The following is a 22,991-nucleotide window of genomic DNA, read 5'->3' as shown; positions in this document are numbered from 1 at the left end:
GGAATTTCTGCAACACCTGGCGGATGGCGAACATCTGGTCTGTTGTAGCGCGTTCACCCATAAATCCAGCCTGAAATTGCCCCACGAACTCTCTTGCAATCGGTGATAGACGGCGGCATAAAATTTGAGAGAATATCTTGTAGGCAGCGCTCAGTAGTGTCATCGCGCGGTAGTTCCCGCAATCCAACTTGTCGCCCTTTTTGTAGATGGGACACACGATACCGTCCATCCATTCCTCCGGTAATACTCCTCCTCCTCTTCTTGGCGTAACGTCCTCACTGGGACAAAGCCTGCTTCTCAGCTTAGTGTTCTATGAGCACTTCCACAGTTATTAACTGAGAGCTTCCTCTGCCAATGACCATTTTGCATGTGTATATCGTGTGGCAGGCACGAAGATACTCTATGCCCAAGGAAGTCAAGGAAATTTCCTTTACGAAAAGATCCTGGACCGACCGGGAATCGAACCCGTCACCCTCAGCATGGTAGTTGATCTGCTCCAGCGGCTTTGTTGTTTTTCAACCGGCCAACCTCCTCCTCAATCTCTTGAAGGTCAGGGGCCGGAAGTCTTTCGTCCTGTGCACATACTCCTAGATCTGTTACCACGCCACCTTCGGTACGTCGCCATTGAGGTGCTCATCGTAATGCTGCCGCCAACACTCGACCACCTCACGCTCGCTCGTGAGAATGTTCCCGTGATTATCTCAGCACATGTCGGCTTGTGGCACAAAGCCTCTGCGCGAGCGGTTCAGCTTCTCGTAGAACTTTCGTGTGTCCTTAGCGCGGTACAGCTCTTCCATCGCTTCGCAATCTCGTTCTTCCTGCTGGCGCTTCTTCATCCGGAAGACTGAGTTCTGCCTGTTCCGCGCCTGTTTGTAACGTGCCTCATTCGCTCTCGTACGGTGTTGCAGCATTCTCGCCCATGCTGCATTCTTCTCGTTTTTCAACTGTTCACATTCGCCGTCGTACCAGTCGTTTCTGTGATTCGGAGTCGCGAAGCCTAGTGCTGAGTAGCCGAGGTACTACCTATGGCGGATCGGATGTCCCTCCAGCCATCTTCAAGTGTAGCTGCGCCAAGCTGCTCTTCCGTTGGTAGAGCCACTGCTTACTGCTGCGCGTAGTCTTGAGCCACTTCTACGTTACGAAGTTGCTCGATGTTGAGCCGCGGCGTTCGACTTCGACGCGTGGTGATAACTGTCGAAAGTTTTGAGCGCATGCATACAGCGACTAAGTAGTGATCCGAATCTATATTCGCACTGCGGTATGTGCGGACGGATAAGGAGAGTTCGACTGTTACGATCTATAGAGCTACTTCGGCACTGCAGTCTTGGGGAATTAAAACGATAGTCAACCAACCGTTACCTCCACCAGATGTGTAGTGCGAAGAATTTAGTTGCTTCATTAAGTGAAATTAACAAAACTCGCTACGTTTCACTTAATATCCCACATCCAATGTTCAATAGTTTAGACACCGACAGTTCTATGTCAACCCAAACGAAAAACGATTAATCAGAATTATCCCCTGAAGAAGACTCTAATACGAGTCGAAACGTTGGGAAAAATCTAAAACTATCGTTTTAATTCCCCAAGACTGCAGTGCCGAAGTAGCTCTATAGTATGTGCGGACGTTGGTTATATCAGAGAAGAATTTACCGTCGATTAGAACGTGGTCGATTTGGTTTTCTGTTTGATGGTCGGGGGATCTCCAGGTGGACTTGTGAATATCTTTGCGGGGGAAGAAGGTGCTTCGGACTACCATACCACGGGAGCAGGGATTGGCGGCATGCACCGTGCGGTGCGAAAAAAGCGTGTGCTTCACACAATCGCAAGTGCACGTCTCCCGTTTTGCCGAGAGACAAGAGACGTATGAGCTGAGACGTACGAAAGCTCCAATTGTGCGAGAGACAATCGCAGCACTAGCTCTACGGCGCAGGGAGTAATGCACGGTGCTTGGGACTGCGCTTGTCTCCAAACAGAAAAAATCAATTAATAAATTAATTGAGGAGTTTGTGTTTTCGGCAAAGTTGTTAAGCTTGTCAAGGGTTGACAAGTGATGGGTCGTTTGATTCGAAATTTTTCCAATCGTGCGTAGTTTCAAGCCAAGTGCCAAGCACGGAGACAAGCACCGAGAGAGTGCATACGACAGAGTGTGAGAGACAGGAGAGCTCCAGCGCGCGGCAAAGTAAGCGAGCAACACACAACCGATTGCGCGTACTCGTCTCCTTCTAGTTTGTTGTGCTGTCTCGTAGCAGAGTGTGCTGCACGCAAAGAGTTTTGAGTCGCACCCTATCCCTGCACGGGAGGCTGCAAAGTTTACGCATCGCTGGCCGTTATCATTCGATACGGCGTGCAGGCTGTTTCGCCCGATTACCGGTCTGTACATTTCCTCCCTTCCTACCTGCGCGTTCATGTCGCCGACAACACGAAATTTGAGTGTTTTTTTCGTTGATAAACACTACCCATCTGTGACGATACCACTAAACGTCTCCAGCTGTCATGGCAGCTCATCAAAATACGAAAAACCTCTACATATCCCTTGTGTGCGTTTTTGAAAAGCAGCACGCGATTCTTGAGGCTGTCATCCTTGTATGAATTGGTTCTCATCATCTTGTTGCGAAAAAACATGCCCAGAGTTCGAATTTCTTGCCAAATCTTCAAATTCAAAGCAGATTTATCAATGAACCCAAGCTTTTTTCTTCCGAGGACACTTCCTTATGCCATGGTTAACAACATCTGTGCAGATAACACATAATGGTTTTGACGATATTAACATTTTTTCGCGACTGTCGTACCTGACCACGCTAAATTTTCAACGTGTTTGTGCAAGATTTTTTTCCTCCTCTTGTCTTCAATCTGAAATAACTTTTCACTCGTTGCAAGAAAATCGATGAAATTTTCACCATTTAAAGAGGATTAGTGTATGATCAGAGTGCTGCAAAAGAATGATGATTATGTTCATTGAGAGCGCCACTAGAAAATGTGACATGATTCCGGATTCTAAGTGAACATAGCTTTATATACGGCTTCGTGATTACTTTTGATTGTTTAGGGTAATTTTAATAACATATAGGGAAACACAGACAAACAGGCGTATCACTTGGAACAAATTGCGATAAAAATCATCGTCACGAAAACATAATCGCCCAATGCTAACCAGGCTGTGTTACGCAAACCACTCAGTAGGTGGCGGTTGCGAGCAAACGTCAAACAGGAGCAAAAACGATGTGAGCGCCGTGACCGAGCGATTTGCGAACTACAAAATATTTGAACTAACCGTTAAAAAGGGTAACGATGAGAAGTGGGTAGAGGGAGACGTCTGTTTGTCTGTGGTAGAAAGTTGAATTTCTTCAACTAATTATGTTATATCCTCTCATTTCCCTCAACATTCAGCTCGTATAGTTATTGAATACTCCAAAAATAGGCCAAACAAACTTATATGGCTTCTCAATCCAATTGGTTGTAATGATTTCAGCAGCTGTCCATTCAATGAAGCTTTGATACAATCAATTACGTGTTCAACATTTCACCACCGCAACATGTTACACTTGTCCATCCAACTGTAATTACTTTTCCAGCGAAATTCCATCATTTTCTTTCATTATCTCATCTCTGTCTCTCGGTCTCTCTCTCTCTCTCCCCCATCGCACCCTCCGTACAGGTCTGATGGCGTTTGCCGAGCGCCGAAAATCGTCCAGCTCTATTTTCGGCGACATGCGAAAAATGTCCATCAATAATATCGAATGCCTCCGGTCGCCGATGGTGGCCACACCGGGACCGCTGATGCGCAACCGACCGTCCTCAAAAATGACCAAGTACGTCGAGTGTTGGGGTGCGGACAAACCGTTCGCCAACATCACCGACTCCAAGATGGCAAAGAACATCGGTCTGGCGGTAAGTGAGCGGGGCGTTAAGAGGGATGTAATGTGTTGTGGCATTATCGTTTTAAATTGAAGTTGAAGCATGTGTCAATCACTTTTGATGGGATTTTATATGACACCCTTTGTTTAATTTACAATAACATATATGAAGTACTTAACTTGTAATTGATCATGCATTTCAAATATAATAAGCATTATAATCGAATTCTGTACTGAGTTAAATGAATAAAACATAATACACAAATGACAACTCCCACAAAAAATAGCTACACTCAGCGAAAAAAACTAGCAAAATCCATCGAAATACCTTATGAAAATTTGCTATAACTAATTCTTATGGATGGCATAAGAATACCTTCTGAAAATTGATCGTGCTTGCTATCACAAATTTCATAAGATAGACTTATGAAAAGAACAAAAAAATCTCAAAAAGAAGCAGACTGGATTCGATCCATGAACGTCGGGATCACCGAGCCCGTGTTTTATCCACACGGCTACTGACGCTTGAGAATACCATGTTGCTAATGGCTAGTTTCCACTTCGTACGTACTGTGCAAAAAGATAGGACAAGTAATGGTCAAGTAATGATTCCGCTTCAAAATTACTTAGATTTATTGAAGAAAATATGAATTAGAAGAACACAAACTATTAACTAGACTTGCAAACTACAACACATATAATACGATTGTGAGCGAGAGTGATGGTTTGATTGCAATCATTTGAAAAAGACATCTAACCATTTATTCAAAATTCCACACTTTACACATTCGCAGAGCATAGCCATGATTGAGTCCAACCTGCTGCCGGAAGATGGCCACTGTGGCGAGTGCAAATGCTGGGGCCCACCGAAGGAGCTACAACCGGTGACCATGTGGTACCGGAACGATTCCCGTGAGGCCATGTACCGAACGCAGCCAGACTGTAGCTTCCGGTTCGATCTCATCTGTACGTTTATTTTGTTCTTATCGATTGGACTGATACAAGTAGTAGTATTTAAAAGGTGAGATGTTAATTATCTTAATTGAGATCAATTTCACGTAATTAAGGGTGCTCCTTCGAAGAATGGGGAACTAATCTTTCCTTCGTTTTTCTCTGTTTGTTTTCTCAACAGCAATGTAGTCGTCATCGGTTCCCTGAGTGCGACTACCGTAGCCTTAGGTCTATTTCTATATTTAAGTAACCACCAGACGTCGGACCTGTCGTCGCCTGGCAGCAACGGCCCCGGTCAGGTGATTGCCGCCAATCGGTCTCTCCGGATAGCAATATTTATTATTTCGACTACGCTCATAGCAGCATGTGCCATATTTAGTGTGGTGAGTATGGTTTGTTGACATTTTTGAGTGTTTATATAGTATTAAGGTAAATCTTGGCAAGATGTACACTGGAACCTCCATTTGAATAGAATCAATTTTGCACAGAAAAACAGACGTAACACTCTGAGAATTTCCATCGTACACCGATTTACCGGTCTATTTGAAAGTTTGATGGTTGGTCAGCTACCCACCCGTGGCGCTCGCATTGTTTTTGTTCGAGTTTAACGTTTGCCCACTACCGCCACCTAGATGATGGTTGGCCAAACTCAATCCTTTTAGCATTGGGCGATGTTTCCGTGACTATATTTTGAATCATAAAATGTTAGAAATGTTACGTCTGTTTGTCCGTGCATTTTGATAAAATCCATTTAAGTACCTCCACCAACGTAAAGTTACCTAAATAGCATTTAATAGTGTTTAAAATAGTTGGCGTACTTAATATTAAGGGGAAGGTTCGTTTACGGGAAAGAAGTAGCAAATGAAGTTGAATGAGGAGTTAAAAGTGGAGAGATGAGGGGTTCGGGACTTTTTAAGATTATCAAGAACATCATAGCATGCATAAGTCATCGGATCTACATACGTATGTGTTTGAATGAAATTCATGGTTGCACAGCTTGATCCAACTATGTGTGGCAAAATGGCGAGAAGAATTTTTTTTTCTTTTTTGAGAATAGGTTATCATATATAAATGATATAGTACGGGTTAACATAGTATTGAGTATCAACCCAGAACAAAGCTTTTTCAATCTATATAAGCGTCTAAAACAACTGTACAAAATTTGGAAGCGATTGGATGGTGCGTCCCCGTATTCCACATTGCGATTGGAAATTGTATGGAACTTAGTATGGGAAAACATACTTTTTTGCATTATACTCCAAAGTTGAAATTTTTGTCTAAAACTATATGACCGTTAAAGTATAATCAAGGATATGCCGAAAAACTTTGCCGAAGACCGTAAAGTGATCCAACGCTTGTGAAAAAAGTTATTCCCTTGGTAACGTTTTAGCAAAAAAAAAGAAAAAAACAATTTATGAGAAAAACGCTAAAAGGTACGTTTTTCCATACTAAATTCCATACATATTTCAATCGCAATGTGGAATACGGGGATGCAACCAATCGCTCCCAAATTTTACACAATTGTTTTAGACGCTAAAAGGAATCGAAAAAGCTTTGTTCCAAAAAATCGACTTAGTTGACCCAGTCTAATACATAGGTAATCAGTCTAAAATGTCTGGAACCCTTTCTGGGACCACCTGAAATGCTTGTACACCGCTGTAATACGTCTCTGAAATATCTTTGCAACTAAGAGTTGTGATTCAAATGTTTTGTCAAAAGTGTAGGGCCCCTGAAGCCCCTTAAAACCCTCTGTTACGCCTCTGAGACTCCCAAAATCTCCTAAAAGGCCTCTGAAACCTGCTGAGAATTATCTGAAACTTCCTATAATGCATCCGAAAGCTCCTTGAAAGTCTGTCGGACCCCCTGTAATACACCTGAGAAACCTCCGAAAACACCACTGTAACGCCTTTGAAACTCACTGAAAATTCACTTAATCTTCTTGAAATGCCTTCGAAAGCCCCCGAAATCTCCTCGGGCCCCCTTGTAATGCACCGAATCCCCCAACATGCTGCAAATTCTTTGTAACTTCCGAAAATGCCTCCCTGAGCTCACCTCGGACCCCCTGGTATGCACCTGAGACAAAAACGCTTCTTTAACTCTTTCCAAATCCTCTGAAAAATCTCTGAATCATCCTGAAATACCTACGAAAACCCCCTGAGACCCACTCGACCCCCTGTAGCCTGGAGATAATTTTAAAAAATCTCTTCGAGATATGATTTCCCAAGTGGAAAGGATCTACTAATCAAAATAAGTGAGCTGTTCAAAAATGTGCGAGATATTTGAAAAAAATGTCGTATTTTAGTATCGAACCCAAAAAATACCGAAATAAGACATTTTGTTCTCAAATATCTCAGAAACCAGTAGAGATATCGCAATTTTGAACACAAATTTTGCTAATTGGGTTCTAGAATCACTGATTTAGCTTTATTTACAAAAATGCAGTGGCATAAACTTGTGAACAGAACGTCTGATTTGTGTCGTCTTTTTTTTGTTCTGTTACTTTTGATCCAGGCATTAAGGATTGAAACTTATTGAAAATTGATTTTTTATCCGTTTTGAAAGAATCAATATTATGCATATGAAAATGTAGTAATAATGGTAAATATGGCAACGGCAGCCAGGGGCTGTTTATAGGGGAGAGAAAAGTGAGGTTGCAGGGGCGTTTCAGGAAGTTCCAATGTGTTTCAGGGGGTACCTGGAGATCTCAGAGGCTTCAAGAAGCCTCAGGGGAGTTTCAGGGTCTCAGGGGACTTTATGGGGGTCTAAGGGAAGTTTTGGGGGTCCCATGTTGTATCAAAGGGATACCAGTAAGCCTCAGGAGCATTCCAAGGAGTGTCATGGGAGGGGGGAGGTCTACTGGAGTTCTAATCTAATCTAATCTTATCTAATCTAATCTAGTGCTTGCACAGCCAGTATTGATAAGCTTCCTGGAAATATCAAAATTTCTTTCGATATTTTCTTCTCAGTATTAATTTTTGCAGCATATCAGAGATGTGATACAAATATTGCGCATTGCGCAGTTAAAAGTGCGACGAGGAAGTGCGGAATCTCAAATAAAAGTGCGATTTGGTGTCAGATCGTTTCGGTGTCTTCACCGCACTTATTCATTAGCTCATGAGGGGCTATTCATAAACCACGTATTAAATTTGTTAATAAAAATTGACGTAAATTTTTTATTTGACATAAAATAAATCAAAAAAAAAAATTTGTCGCTTGTTGAACTGAAAATTTAAAATAGTAATTACGTTAGTATTTGACCTAATACAAAGGGTAAAGGCATTCAACATAACAACAGTTGTTTGTATCATACAAACCACTGTGAGCTTAAAAAAAACAAGAAAATTGTTTTTTTATTAATCATTCACATAATCCAGCTCATGAGCAAAATCTCATTCAATTTTGTTTTTTTTTGAATTTCTGCAACCTTAATTATGTATGTCTTTTTCACAGTACGTAGGATCTGTTATCAAAAATATTAAAAGTTATTTCCTTCTGCGACTTCCAAAACAACAACGATAAAAAAAGGAAAATAATAGAAAGAAGCATTTTTTCACCATCCTAAGCTATTTGAGGATTGACCCAAATACATTTTTCTACTTTTTTGGGGAGGACTATGAGAAAATCGCCACCTATAACACTTTTAAAGACAATGTGTAAATAGTGGGCCGGTCTCAGCGAGAGCTACTCCTTCAAGACTTTACTCAGGTAATCTGAACATATTATGTGAATGGTTAAGATGATCAATGCATGTATAGTATATGGCTGTCTCTCTTTTTATGCAAAGCATAAAAAAGTTGCTTATACTGAATCTGTATAATGAGGACTGTTTGGTCTGGGTAAGATTCCCATTTTTTGTAGACCTCAATAGAAGTTAAAAACTTGAAATTTTAAGACACAATGGCTGTGAACCGAAAAGCCGACTGCAGATTCCAGAATTTCTCAACTAACATCCAATAATAAAGCTGTATTTAATGTGGCCAAGGCCTAAAATTAGCTTCATAAATAATCGGAAAAAGATCAATCCAATCTAGTAAATGCATCCTATCGTTCATGAACAATTCCAGATAAATTTCGACGACTTAGTGATAGCAAACGTTCTCCTGGTTAACAATGGCACCGAATCGGTCACGTACGACGTTCAGTTCGCACCGCTGGCTCCGGTCTATTTATACATGTGTGCCATCAGTCTGGCTGCCGTATCGGCCTTTCTCAAGTCGGGCTTCATCATCAAGTTGCTTCTGATGTTGCTCTTCATCGGAGTTCAGTGCTCGCTGCTGTGGCAGAGTTCGCTCTTCGAAACCTACCAGATATTGAACAATTCGTAAGTAGCAAAATCAAAGCACCAATTTAGAACCAATCATTCTTCACTTGGCTTCAATTATTTTTTTCAATGATTTTCACCATGTCACCCATCCCTGCTTGTGGAATTACCACGAGTGCTCCATCGTTACATCAAACGATTAATCCACAAACAACAACGGCTCACATTTCGCAGAATTCAATTATTTTTTTCTCGTTTCCCTCGCTTTATTTTCCCGCAGATGGCCTCTAGCATTCCAAGGTGGCCTGTTTCTGTTGCTGATAGCATCCGTCCTGCATACCCTGGACCGGCAGGGCGAGTACGTCTCGCGGACCGACTTCCTGTGGAAAGCCAAACTCAAGGTCGAACAAGAGGAAGTGGAAACGATGCGTGGAATCAATAAGGTGAATACTTTGTAACTCTTTTTGCCATCTTTATCTGGCTGGAAGCACTCGTATACAGGGTCGGATTGGTGGACACCGATATCCTAGACGTCCTGAAGTTTTGGATTTTTACAACAAATGAAATCATTGTTAATTTATGCTTATTTTCTACGACAACCGTTCTCTGCTCATTCGACCTTTCCATGAAATTTGCTTGAAAATTGTTCCGGCACTGCTCACGAGGGCAACCAAAGCTATTCAACCCTATCGACGTTCACCCGAGCCATTGCAGTTCTACTTTAAATTAATCATAACTTTTCCATTTACTTGCCACCCTCCAACAAACTCGCGTTTTCCGCGATTCTCACCACCCACCTCCCACCGGAATACCCCGACATCACGCGCGCGAGCATAGATTCTACTGGAGAACATCCTGCCGGCCCACGTAGCGCAGCACTTTCTGAAAAAGGAACGTGCCGTGCAGGAATTGTACCACGAGAGCTACTCCTCGGTGGCGGTCATGTTTGCCTCCATCCCCAACTACAAGGAATTCTACGACGAAACCGACGTTAACAAACAAGGGCTGGAGTGCTTGCGGTTGCTGAACGAGATAATCTGCGACTTCGATAAGCTGCTGCTGAAGCCCAAATTTAGCGGAATCGAAAAGATCAAAACCATCGGCAGCACGTACATGGTGGCGTCCGGGCTGCGGCCCGGCAAGGAGGAAGGTGCAACGGTAAGTGGCTTGCTCGGTCATGGATGAGATAGTTTCGAAAGTTTCGCCGAACAATTCGAATCGCTTGTACATAATGGTTTATTAAGCGTAGTGAGACTAGATTACCTAGCTTAATAGTACCGTTATTTAGTAAAAATATAGACCATTCCCGTTTGATATTTTCCCAATATAGAGTAAAGCGGAGCAAAAGTTCGAGTGGGGCAAGAGTTTCTTTTGAAGTTTTTGAGCCCAATTCAAATTATTTCTTCCGGGTGAAAAGAGGTTGTTCGAATCCATTTTGAAAAAGAGTTTTTCACTCCAAAAATAATAGAAATTGATCAATATTTCAAAAAGTTATGACAAAACGTTGACTTTTGATAAAAAAGTTGTAATTTGCGACGGTCCTTCCAACGCTTGGAGTGTAATGAAATTAAATTCGATATTTTATTTTGGGGCATAACTAGGTATATTTTAAAGATGCTTTAGCATGTATAACATTTTGCAAAAAGATTCGGAAATCATATTTTACACATAGTGGGGCAAAAGTTCGAATTGTGGGGCAAGAGTTCGAGTCATATGGCAACTTTGGGTAAAACCTAAAATACTGCTAAATATACATATTATCTCTAGAAATGATAGAATTAGGGAAAAAAATCGATCGAAGTTGAAGGCAAATGTTGTTTTATCTGAATTTGGTGGAAAACTACTAATTTTTGATGTAGTAAATTTAATCCTGATTTGGGTAAAATCCAGATCGATCTTTAAAGTGTACTCCAGTTCCAACATGATATATTAATTGGTTTTAGGTATTCCTATTACCAAAGTGTTAAAATACTGTGTTACGGTTAGCGAAATTACACAAACACTAGATTCGAACTTTTGCAAAATCGAGCCAAAAAACGGAACTAATTTTTGCCGCTGGTTTGAAGCAATTGAAAGTATGTACCCCAAAGGAAAAAAACCATGCTAAATCGATTGGTGATGGTCTCGTGACCGGCAGGTGACGGGAAATGGCCTCTTCGGCCACTTTTAGGTCCCGAACCTGGTTTTCCGGGTCCCGCACCAGGCTGTTTTCAATCAAATCAGCTAAATATAGAGTGCGGCACATCATTTCATGTCTATTTTTGGTGAGGATGTTAGTGGTGACTATTTAAGACCTCACCAAGGTCATATGGCCACTTCCGGATATGGGTCCAGTTCCTCCGGTTCCGGATTCCGGCCATTTCAAGTGAAGTCACCTAAATATACAGTGCGACATATCAATTCATATCTATTTTCAACAGGCATGTGAGTAGTAACTGTTTGAGACCTCACCAAGGTCATATGGCCACTTCCGGATCCTGGTCCAGTTCTTCCGGATCCAGATTCCGGCCATTTCAAGTGAAGTCAGCTAAATATACGGTGCGACATATCAATTCATTTCTATTTTCAATAAGCATGTGAGTGGTGACTATTTTAGACCTCATCGAGGTCATATGGCCACTTCCGGATCCTGGTCCAGTTCCTCCGGATCCGGATTCCGGCCATTTCAAGTGAAGTCAGCTATATATACGGTGTGACATATCAATTCATATCTATTTTCAACAGGCATGTGAATGGTAACTGTTTGAGACCTCACCGAGGTCATATGGCCACATCCGGATCCTGGTCCAGTTCCTCCGGATCCAGATTCCGGCCATGTCAAATGAAGTCAGCTATATATACGGTGTGACATATAAATTCATATCTATTTTCAATAAGCTTTTGAGTGGTGACTATTTGAGACCTTACCGGGGTCATATGACCACTTCCGGATCCTGATCCAGTTCCTCCGGATCCGGAGTCCGTCCATTTCAAGCGAAGTAAGTTGAATAAACAGTGCGAAGAACGAAACACATTTTCAGAGTAAATGTTACACCATTTATTTGCTTTCTAATGTTTTTGTTGTCAAATAACCAGTTTTAATTTCCGTGGATAAAATAACAGTTCAAGTTGAACTGTCATGAAATCTAAATATTACTAAAGAGACCGATTCTTGTAGAAATCGCTACAAAAAATCCTTCGAGAATTATTGTTGAAGGAAATATTTTTTTTTTTGTAAATACTTCCTTGAGTTTTTATAGAAATCCTTTGGCTAGATGATTAAAAAAGTCCCTAACCACTTTGCTAGACTTTGCTCTGTAACTCTTTTTGGAAATCCTTCGGCAATTTGTTTGAAAGTAACTTCAGTAATTTCTTTAAGAACTTCTTCAGCAATTTCTTTCGGAAATCCATTGTTAATTTGAAAATTCCCAAAAAAATGACCACGTGGTTTATGGACAGCCCCTATTTTTAAAACGCATTTAAAGTTTGTATGGGGAAAATTTTTTGTTCGGGTCGAACTGTCACTTTATCGATTGAATTGTCATTCTATCCACGAAAATTAAAACTGTTCTATTAATTTAACCATAAAAAAAGCTATTGGAATCCAATGAAACCACGTAATACTCAGAAAAATGAGCTCTTTTGATTAGGCTATAAAAATAGCAATATTTTATTCACTAAACAACCCATTTTTTTTAATTTGTCTATAATATATTTTTTTAGGAATTAAGTTCAAAATAGCCATAAAATTCAACAATAACTTCCTACGAAACTTGTTCTATTAGTTTCTGAAGAATATTTGCTTGGTAATCGTGAATTTTATCTGAATAATGACTGAAGGAATCTCCAGAAAATACAACTGTACTGTTTTCATTGATTAATTCCGTCAGGAGTTCTTCGCAGAAATTCGTCTCCAGAGGAATAATAACAAAATTATATCTGAAATATTACCTACGATTTTTTGTCGAATTTCTTTGAAGAAAAAATCCAAGCAGAATAATAGGCGAATTTCTTTGACATTTCACGAGAACTAATTAAGGAATTTCATCAACAATTCATTTTATTATTCTTTCGAATACTCCTTTAGGAATATTTCTTTCTGAAGTTTCATCGGCAAATGGTGTTTTAGAAAACAAAATATTTTTATTTTTCGTACTCTAAACAAAGTTAAACATTTTTGGAGTATAACATCATTTATTTGATTTTCAATATTTTCGTTTAGGTAGTCAAATTAACAAAACAGATGTACTTCACTTTGATAATTTATTGATAATCGATAAAGTGATAGCTCGCCCTGAAGAAGAAAAAAATCAAATTAATTTTTTATCTGCGTTTTAGTGCGTTTAGTAGTTCCGAAATGAAACTTTGGATTTTGATCCCTTTTCCCATGGAGGTTATTTATATGAAATAGTCTGGATACTATTAAAAAGCCTGATAAGTTCGGAAGTTACCTTACAATATTTCCATTAAAATAAACCCGTGGAAATTCTTTCAGGAGCTTATATGAAACATCATGTGCTGGATGATGTTCTTTCTAAAATATATTTTGTTAATTCTTTCACGCATTTTTTTTTCGGAAATTCACTGAACAAACCCTTCCAGCTTTTCCCCTGCAATTTCTTATGAAAACCATTTTGCTATTTTTTTTGGGAATACCTTCTATAACTCTGTCGGAAATTTCTCCTTCTTTGGGAAATCCATAGTCAATTTTATTGTGAATTCCCTCTTCAATGCCTTTGAATATTTTTAGGCAATGATTTCCGGAATTTCATCAGAAATTATTTCGGCTGTAATTCTTCCAAGATTTTTTCACTAAAGTAATTCGACAAGATATTGTAGGTAATATTATAGATATAATTTGATTATTAATCCTCTGGGGACGAATTTCTTAGAAGAACTCGTGATGGAATTATTGAATGAAAACCCTACAGAAATATTTTATGGACATCCTTCAGATAAAATACACGGAGCAATTTCCACAGAAGTTGGGTTTTTTACCCTACTAACAAAATTAGCCGCATAAGAGCTTATCATGCAAATGCAATCGGAAGAAAGCTCAGCAAAAATGTTAGTCCGGTAGTAAAATCGATACGTTCATTTGATTAACTGTAATTTTATCCACGGAAATAAAAAAAACTTTTGCCTACAAAAACACAAGAAATCAAATAGAAGATGTTATATTTACACTGAATAAATATTTCGGATCCGGAAGTGGGCATATGACCTCGATGAGGTATAAAATAGTCACCACTTACATGCTTATTGAAAATAGATATGAATTGATATGTCGCACCGTATATATAGCTGACTTCACTTGGAATGGCCGGAATCTGGATCCGGAGGAACTGGACCAGGATCCGGAAGTGGCCATATGACCTCGGTGAGGTCTCGAACAGTTACCATTCACATGCCTGTTGAAAATAGATATGAATTGATATGTCACACCGTATATATAGCTGACTACATTTGACATGGCCGGAATCCGGATCCAGAAGAACTGGATCAGGATCCGGAAGTGGCCATATGACCCCGGTAAGGTCTCAAATAGTCACATCTCACATGCCTGTTGAAAATAGATATGAATTGATATGGCTCACTTTATATATAGCTGACCTTACTTGAAATGGCCGGAATCCGGATCTGGAGGAACTGGACCAGGATCCGGAAGTGGCCATATGACCTCGATGAGGTATAAAATAGTCACCACTCACATGCTTATTGAAAATAGAAATGAATTGATATGTCGCACCGTATATTTAGCTGACTTCACTTGAAATGGCCGGAATCTGGATCCGGAGGAACGGGACCAGGATCTGGAAGTGGCCATATGACCTTGGTGAGGTCTCAAACAGTTACTACTCACATGCCTGTGCAACTTTGAACCACTATCGAGAAATCACCCACTGCGGCCCGGATGACAACGCACGTCCTACCGTATGAACGTCTCCACTACGACTGACTCGCCGCTCATGATCGGACAGCAATGATCGGGCCCGAGCTGAGTATATAATATAGAGTGGCACACGCTGTTGCCATCTCACCCCACACATCCCCCTTCCTCTCTGGAAAGAATGATGAGAAAATCAAAATTATGTACGGGTGATGTAAATCTAAAATTCCTATTGACTGATCTAACTGAAGACTCCAAGCTTCGTACCTCAATGGAACTGATTTACAATAGGGGGACAGAACCCAAAATGCCAAGATGGGGTAAAATGGCCCAACCCATACAATCATTCCTGAATGGGACTTGATCATTGATATAGGTGAATTGTGTCAAGATATGTTTGCATTGAACATTCTTCTAGAAGGTAGGTCACCAAACCCACGGAAAATCTTCTGATTTCTCAATGAAAATGGGCAACTTCCGGTTGTTCGTGCTTGCAATTGAGGTTTTCGGGTGATTTTATTACCAGCCATGTGATTCCTAGGAGATTGATGCACTCATGGAGACGCATGGTTGTTGATGTCTACGCTATCCATGTTAGGGATCATTCAGATATGACGACCATTGTTTAGCGGGGAGAGTGGGTGACACTTCATGTATTGAGTATACGATAAAAACGTGACAGAGGGGTGACAATGAGTCGAAATTGTCAGAAAATTGTTGAACGTAATTTTTGAATGTTTTCATGGAGTGGCATCTTACCCCATGGTAGATGTCCTTTTTGCACCACTTCCGTTTTACGAACCAGTTTTTGAAATCGCTAAAAATCGATGAAAATGCAATAATTTAGTGACAGGAGCCCAAATATGCAGGAAGAAGGACGAGAGCGAGAGCCTCTTGACAGATAACACGTAATAAACATAGTTAAATACTTCTGTTTAGATAATCAGGCTGCCATTAAATTACTTGCTTCGACCAACTCTAGATCAAATGTAGTTATCGCTTGTCGAACCCAATTCGAGGAGCTGAATTCTGTAAGTGCTGTTCACTTTGTATGGGTACCTGGCCATTCTTCCATTCCTGGAAGTGGATTGGCTGATGACTCGTACTGGAATATCACATGCTTCATTAGACCTGAGCCAGCAATTCCGATATCGAAATGTTGGGATAAGCTTCAGATTGACATTTGAGGTACCACTCAGCACAAACGATATTGGATTAGTTTGGAGTCATGTCGTCAAACAAAATGGCAATGTACTGAGCCATCGCCAAGGGTGGCGAAGAATCTAAAAAAAAAATGTCTTAGCTGAATTGCAGCAAGCTGGGAAATGCATTGACTGGCTTCTACAGACTCATCTATCACATGGCGAATATTCGCCAAGCTGACTCATTTGTATGCGACAGCCGTGAATCCGATTATGGAAATTCATTTCATTTGTTAAGTCACTGTCAAGGTTTTCGCAACTGCGTTTCCGAGTACTTATTAAGTGAAACTGACTTCAGAAACCCGAACCCTCAGGGCGTTCTGTTATTCTTCACCCGATGTGATAGGGAGCTACAAGCTCTCTACGCTTTATGTGTTACAACAGTGCCCTTTCCAAGACGGATTGAGGTGCGGTCAAAAAAGATATACCCCCGCACCCAATGCACCATGTACAGTACAAGACGCCAATAAGACCGGTGGTTCTCTACGGACACGAGACATGGACGATGCTCGAGGAGGACCTGCAAGTACTCGGAGTTTTCGAGCGACGGGTGCTAAGCACGATCTTCGGCGGCGTACAGGAGAACGGTGTGTGGCGGAGAAGGATGAACCACGAGCTCGCTGCACTTTACGGCGAACCCAGCATCCATAAAGTGGCCAAAGCGGGAAGGATATGGTGGGCAGGGTATATTGAAAGAATGCCGGACAACAACCCTGCAAAGTTGGTGTATGCTAACCATCCGGTTGGCACGAGAAGGCGTGGAGCGCAGAGAGCACGATGGGTGGACCAGGTAGAGCGTGATCTGGCGAGTTTTGGGCACGGGGCTGATCACTTACATAATAATATTTAATATTTCTATTAACTATGATAAATATATTTAATTTTATGGCAACAATGCTATGCTATAAAATAAATCCTTGAACTGAAAATTGGATCTCAGCAATCTTGGTCCTTAACATCAACAAAACTATTTATTTGGCTGTCATACAAGTTTTTTCTTCTGTAAAGCGCAGTTTCGAGTTCGAAAGGAATCGCTCAAGAAACTTCTTGAGTGATTCCTGGCAGAAACTTTCTTCGGTGACTGCCATTTGAACTGTCATTTCTTCGCTACTGCGTACTGCGATCGAAGAAAAACCGGTTTCTTGAGCGATTCAGGCAAGGAATTTCCCATGCATCAAGATAGGCTGAGAAATTCCTTCTGATCTGCAAACAGCGCTTAACTAGTTGTAAATCATCCGAAACGAATGAAATGTGATGCGAACACGGGATTAAAATACGGTCCTCTCTATAATCGTAAAAGATCTTTGTTGGGGAATGGTCTTTGGCCGGGCAACCTTCGACAGCCGAGTAGTGGGAAAGTGGTCCCAAACAAGAATTCATCCAAAGAAGGTGGAGGGTATCTCGTTGACACCACCAGGGTTATTATTAGCTTTATTAGGGAGATTTTCAGCCCGAGGCTGGTTCATCTCCAAAACCACCAGGGTTAACAGATTGATAAATCCACGGGTAAATCCCACAGTAAATCCAGAGCTGAGAGAGCTCAGTATGACGATTATTGTGCGTTTACGTTCAAGAGCTGTTGAACCTTGCAGGCTCCTTGCCCAACCGGTTGTATGCTCTCTAGAACTGACTAAAACAATACATTTTAGATGGTCAACCACAGTGAGAGTTGGAAATACAGACGTTTAAAATAGTAGTTCTAACCATCCAGCAACTCAATCCCTATCACCCTAATTCTTGTTTACGGACGTATCCACTTTCGAACGATTTGATTCGTTCGAATCCGTATCGCATTTAATTTTGCTGACTCAAACGGGAATGCGAACGATTTACGTTCGAAAGTGGATTCGATCGAAAACAAGAATGAGTGTGTATATCAATTACATCCAGTACCACGCAGAAAGCTTCGCAGATTCGTCCCTTAGACTAGTTTCATCCCATACATGCTTTTATTCAGAGAGTGCATAATTAAGTTAATATTAATGAATTTCCACCAAGCGGAATCTTCGTTCCAAAGTAAGGATCAAGGTAAGGATCGTTTCATCATCTGGTACTGGGAGAAAACTTTGTCCTTGCGTCTATCTCGGAACACTTCTGCGTGAACCCAATTCCTTCTTCTATGTACTGAAATAAAAAAGTGAGGATTAGGCAATGAAAAATGTGCAAAATACGCATTCAAACTTGCTGAATGATTTTGCAAATAAAGGTTGTTGTATTTTAATATGACACTTATGACAGGCAGGAAAAATCAGGACATGCCAATGTTTGCTGAGATCTGTTTCAGTTCAGTGCCAGAAATTTTATGGCATTGCTATAAAATATATTTGCATAAATATATTTATAATTCTTTAATAAATGTAAATATTTTTGAGTGAGCAGCCCCGTGGTTTTGGGCGTGACCGACGTTGGAGAGCTGCAGCTGCAAATCGAGTATTATGGCGGCAAATTGTTGATTCAGTATTATCATGAATTTGATGTTAACTAAATAAATGAAATGAGGTGCGGTTATGCGTTAGCGACGATTCTTTTTTCCTAACTGCCTTTTCTCCGTAGTATTCCTTATTTCTTTCTCTGTTCCTCGGATAGATGGAGATAAGACTCGTATTCATTACGATGGTACAAGGTGCCTCGTCTACCTAAAATGACTTAGTGAATATAGCAGAGGATGAAAATGAATCAACTCCTTCATTGAGGGAATTGAAGGATAACATTTACCAACCCAAAACCAACAAATTAACTGGATATCAAATGGACTTTATCGACAGTCGGTGCACAACGAACCAGATATTCGGCGTATGGCAAATCATTGAAATTTGCCGTAAATACAGGTAAATACTAGGCCCATATGATCGGCTTAAAGGCGGCAACCGACAGTATCAACCGCGCAGAGCTATGGAAAATATAGCCTTCCTGGACAATTGACTAGACTGAACAAATCAACGATGGAAGGTGTACAGCATTGCATAAAGGGTTTTAGGTGAACTACCCAATTCATTTGAATCTTTCCGTGATCTGCGATGCTAATCCGTAACATCACCCTGGAATGTGTAATACGACTAGCCAGACTTAACAACAGAGGTACGATTTTATCTAAATCCGGCAATGTATGTGCTTTGCGGACGAAACGAATATTTAAACCATAAACGTTTGAAATGCTGGCACAGCTGTGCATACGCCCAACTGAGACACGACACAGCGAAGATTGATGATGAATACGTCATAACAATACTAATAGGCGGAACCAAGCACTACGAGATTCGTTAGGGAAGTAATGTCACGACAGGAGAAAACACCAGCGAGTAACTAAACTCAGGGAAAAGCGCACATCTTATTGACAAATATCCATACGCCAAATCATATCCAAAGTATACGCAACGAAAACTCGCTAATGCAAGCACAATAACACATAGAAAAAATATGCCAAAAATTGTATAAGTCGCGGGTATTCATGTGCTCAGTACGTAGTGGTTTCTGCTTTTAGTGATGTTGCATGTACATGTACACTACTATAGTTACTGGTGGAAAATAGTAAACAAAAATCAGCTGTTCCCGTCAAAATCGAACGTATTTTCAGCCAGTAGATTTGCTTTAGTGTACGTGACACCGCGCTGTGAGAACTCAATAACAGGAGTTAAGATTTTCCCCTTCCAGAGAAATGTATCTATGTCGAATCCTCACTAAAGGCTGGCAACAATGTTAATCTTGGAATAAATACAAAGGTGCATCTTCAGTGGAAAACATGCCTACTATGTGCTCCTGGAAACTGTGTTCCCCTAATTAGCCGTTTATTTACTCACAGGCCGCGCTTAAACACTTTTAATGATCACTTAATGGTTTTCTGAACTTTATTTCAATTTACGACAAGTCCTCTCAGATCGTTTTTTTGTCTAACATCCGGCCGTTCTCAAAACTCGCTTCCCTCTTACTACCAAGCTTTCCTCAAACAACGGTTCGACTTTACCACCAAACGGTCCTCAAAACTCGCTTCTTATTTTCCATTACGCGGTCCTCAAAACACGCTTCGAATATGGCCAGCGGTCCTCAAAACACGCTTCTTGTTTTTTTTTTTACTAAGCGGTCCTCAAAACACGCTTCTTATTTACCTACAAGCGGTCCTCTCAACTCGCTTTTTGTTTTCAACGGTCCTCAAAACGCGTTTCTGATTTATAATCAAGCGGTCCTCTCACTCGCTTGTTTTTCATTAAGCGGTCCTCAAAACACGCTTTTTTTGTTGCTGATCCAGATTAATCATCAGATCTAGTGAAATAAAATAGTGAAGAAAGGTCGTAAAAGTCAATCTACTCCGTGCTTAATACACAGAGTAGTGGTACAAAACAATATTTTCAAAGACCATGCATAATCCTTCGTTGTCCTTAATGTCCCGACGAATACAGTTCAAAAACATTACACATTGTAATAGCGTTTGCTAACAATGTTGAAAATGAAAAAAAAAATACTTCCAAAGTAAAGCATTTTGCAACCAAATTGATTAAAACTTTTTTAGCGTGCACCATCCCCTTCTGACATTTACAATAACACTCTGACCAATGTTCTAAATTTCACAGGTTAGGCCCATCGGACAAAGTGGTGTTTGTGATATGATAATTTTGAAGTAGTAGTTGTGCACGTAGTCGTGTCATGTCAACTTCGGCAAGCCGAAATCTTACGAAGTTGCCGAAGGTGACGTCATGTTCCAGAAGCTGCGAACAAATTTTCTGGCGAACGTGACGTTGCGATCAGCTGATCGGTTTGTTTACATATTTTTGTCGACAAATACAGGCAAACATATACGTTCAACCGGACCTGTGAATAATTGACATCGCACTCTGACAATCTTGCCGACGATTGAAATCAGGTAGTAAGCTCGTCAAACACGAACAAAATATCGGGCCGACCGAAACAACACAATGCAAAATCGCGGGGCATCCGAATCAGCAACACCCAGTGAGAGTCTAATGAAGGTGTGGAAGAGACATTTCGTGTGCGTGAGATCCGTGTTTGGTGCAAAACATATCACTACTACAAGCAAAGCGAGCTCACATAAGAACGCGTGTCAAATAGTGACGTCACTATTTGTGTTTACATTTTTCTTTGCTTACTAATACATAGCAATCTCTTCTTCTTCCCCACCTGTAATATATTCTCATTGAGCAACACCTGCTTACCCTGTCGGTTGCGGATCCCCAAATTGAAACCACTCAGTCCATTCTCGTTTTACTCACCCGGTGCACTCCCTCCAACTGGCGGTCCTCTCATTCAACTCGCACTTTTCTTGCTGCCGCTCAAACTGTCGTCACTTCGCTTTGCACCTTTTTCTTCTTGAAGATCTAATAGATTTTCGACAACGCAATGGGTGATTTCTCACAGATATTGGATTTTATTGCCACAGTGGTTTCTGCTTTTAGTAGTGTTGCGTGTACGTACACACTGCCTTACACGAACACCACTTGAGTTATTGGTTGAAAATAGTAAACAAAGATCAGCTGTTCCCAACAAAATCAAATGGGCATATTTTCAACCAGTAGATTTGCATAAGTGTTCGTGACACCGCGCTGCGAAACCACTATGTTGGGGAATGACAAAACCTGTCACGGCCGCCAATGTGCAACTTTGAACCACTATCGAGAAATCACCCACTGCGGCCCGGATGACAACGCACGTCCTACCGTATGAACGTCTCCACTACGACTGACTCGCCGCTCATGATCGGACAGCAATGATCGGGCCCGAGCTGAGTATATAATATAGAGTGGCACACGCTGTTGCCATCTGACCCCACACAATGCCTGTTGAAAATAGATATGAATTGATATGTCGCACTGTATATTTAGGTGACTTCACTTGAAATGGCCGGAATCCGGAACCGGAGGAACTGGACCAGGATCCGGAAGTGGCCATATGACCTTGGTGAGGTCTTAAATAGTCACCACTAACATCCTTACCAATAATAGACATGAAATGATGTGCCGCACTCTATATTTAGCTGATTTGATTGAAAATAGCCTGGTGCGGAACCCGGAAAACTAGGTTCGGGACCTAAAAGTGGCCAAAGAGGCCACTTCCCGTCACCTGCCGGTCACGAGACCATCACCAATCGATTTAGCATGGTTTTTTCCTTTGGGATACATACTTTTTATTGCTTCAAACCAGCGGCAAAAATAAGTTCCGTTTTTTGGCTCGATTTTGCCCACTGTGCAGTGGTGGGGCAAGAGTTCGAATAATACACCTACATACAAAAAATGTTGTAACTCAAAATTGGAAAGACATTTTGCGTAATTTTGTTCAGCAAAATTTTATTTAATGAATGGTAGAAACACCACACGGTATTCATTTCTTTTCATCTGCTTGGAGTTTTTGAAAAAAAAAATGAATTTTCAACTAGGGTCGAACTTTTTCCCCACCTTACTGTATTTGTTTGGAAAATTGAACAAGAACTTCTATCATTTTTTTGCGTGAAACTAAAATAGAGAAAGTTTTGGGTAATTCTCGCTGAGACCGGCCCACTATTTACACCTTGTCTTCAAAAAAGTTTATGGTGGCAATTTTATGAAAGTCCTCGCTAAAAAGTCAGGAAAATGCATTTGGTTACTCAAATTGATGGACCCCCCGTTAGTTAGAGCCACAACATTTTTTGCAGACCCCTCGATTTTGGTCAAATGGTGGCTCATTTAAACCATTATAACTAGAAAATTTCTCCAAAAACCACCTCAAAACGAATTGTTGTTGAAACGAGGAAAGATAGAGCTAATATTTACAATAACAAAAAGTTGGGTCGGCGATTTTGATTTTGGCCGCCATCTTGGATTTTTATACCAAAACATTTTTTCACCATGATGGCAACCATAACCATAACC

The 22,991-nt window shown here is 40.8% G+C and overlaps 1 protein-coding gene across 1 annotated transcript in view; it reads left to right on the top strand.

The window, feature by feature from the left end:
- The window catches only part of LOC109418769 (adenylate cyclase type 2), a gene marked incomplete at its 5' end in the record, with an annotated part of 84,394 nt that overhangs the window by 39,208 nt on the left and 22,195 nt on the right, over positions 1-22,991 (top strand). The window contains 6 exon segments of the mRNA XM_062861256.1: positions 3,656-3,888; positions 4,649-4,875; positions 4,987-5,188; positions 8,870-9,126; positions 9,347-9,509; positions 9,904-10,224. Coding sequence (XP_062717240.1) covers positions 3,656-3,888; positions 4,649-4,875; positions 4,987-5,188; positions 8,870-9,126; positions 9,347-9,509; positions 9,904-10,224 — 1,403 coding nt within the window.

This window comes from Aedes albopictus, chromosome 3, assembly GCF_035046485.1.
Source record: "Aedes albopictus strain Foshan chromosome 3, AalbF5, whole genome shotgun sequence".
Classification (NCBI taxonomy): Eukaryota; Metazoa; Arthropoda; class Insecta; order Diptera; family Culicidae; genus Aedes; species Aedes albopictus.
The sequence above is the reverse complement of the archived record's forward strand: the minus strand, read 5'-3'. Positions and strand labels throughout refer to the sequence as shown.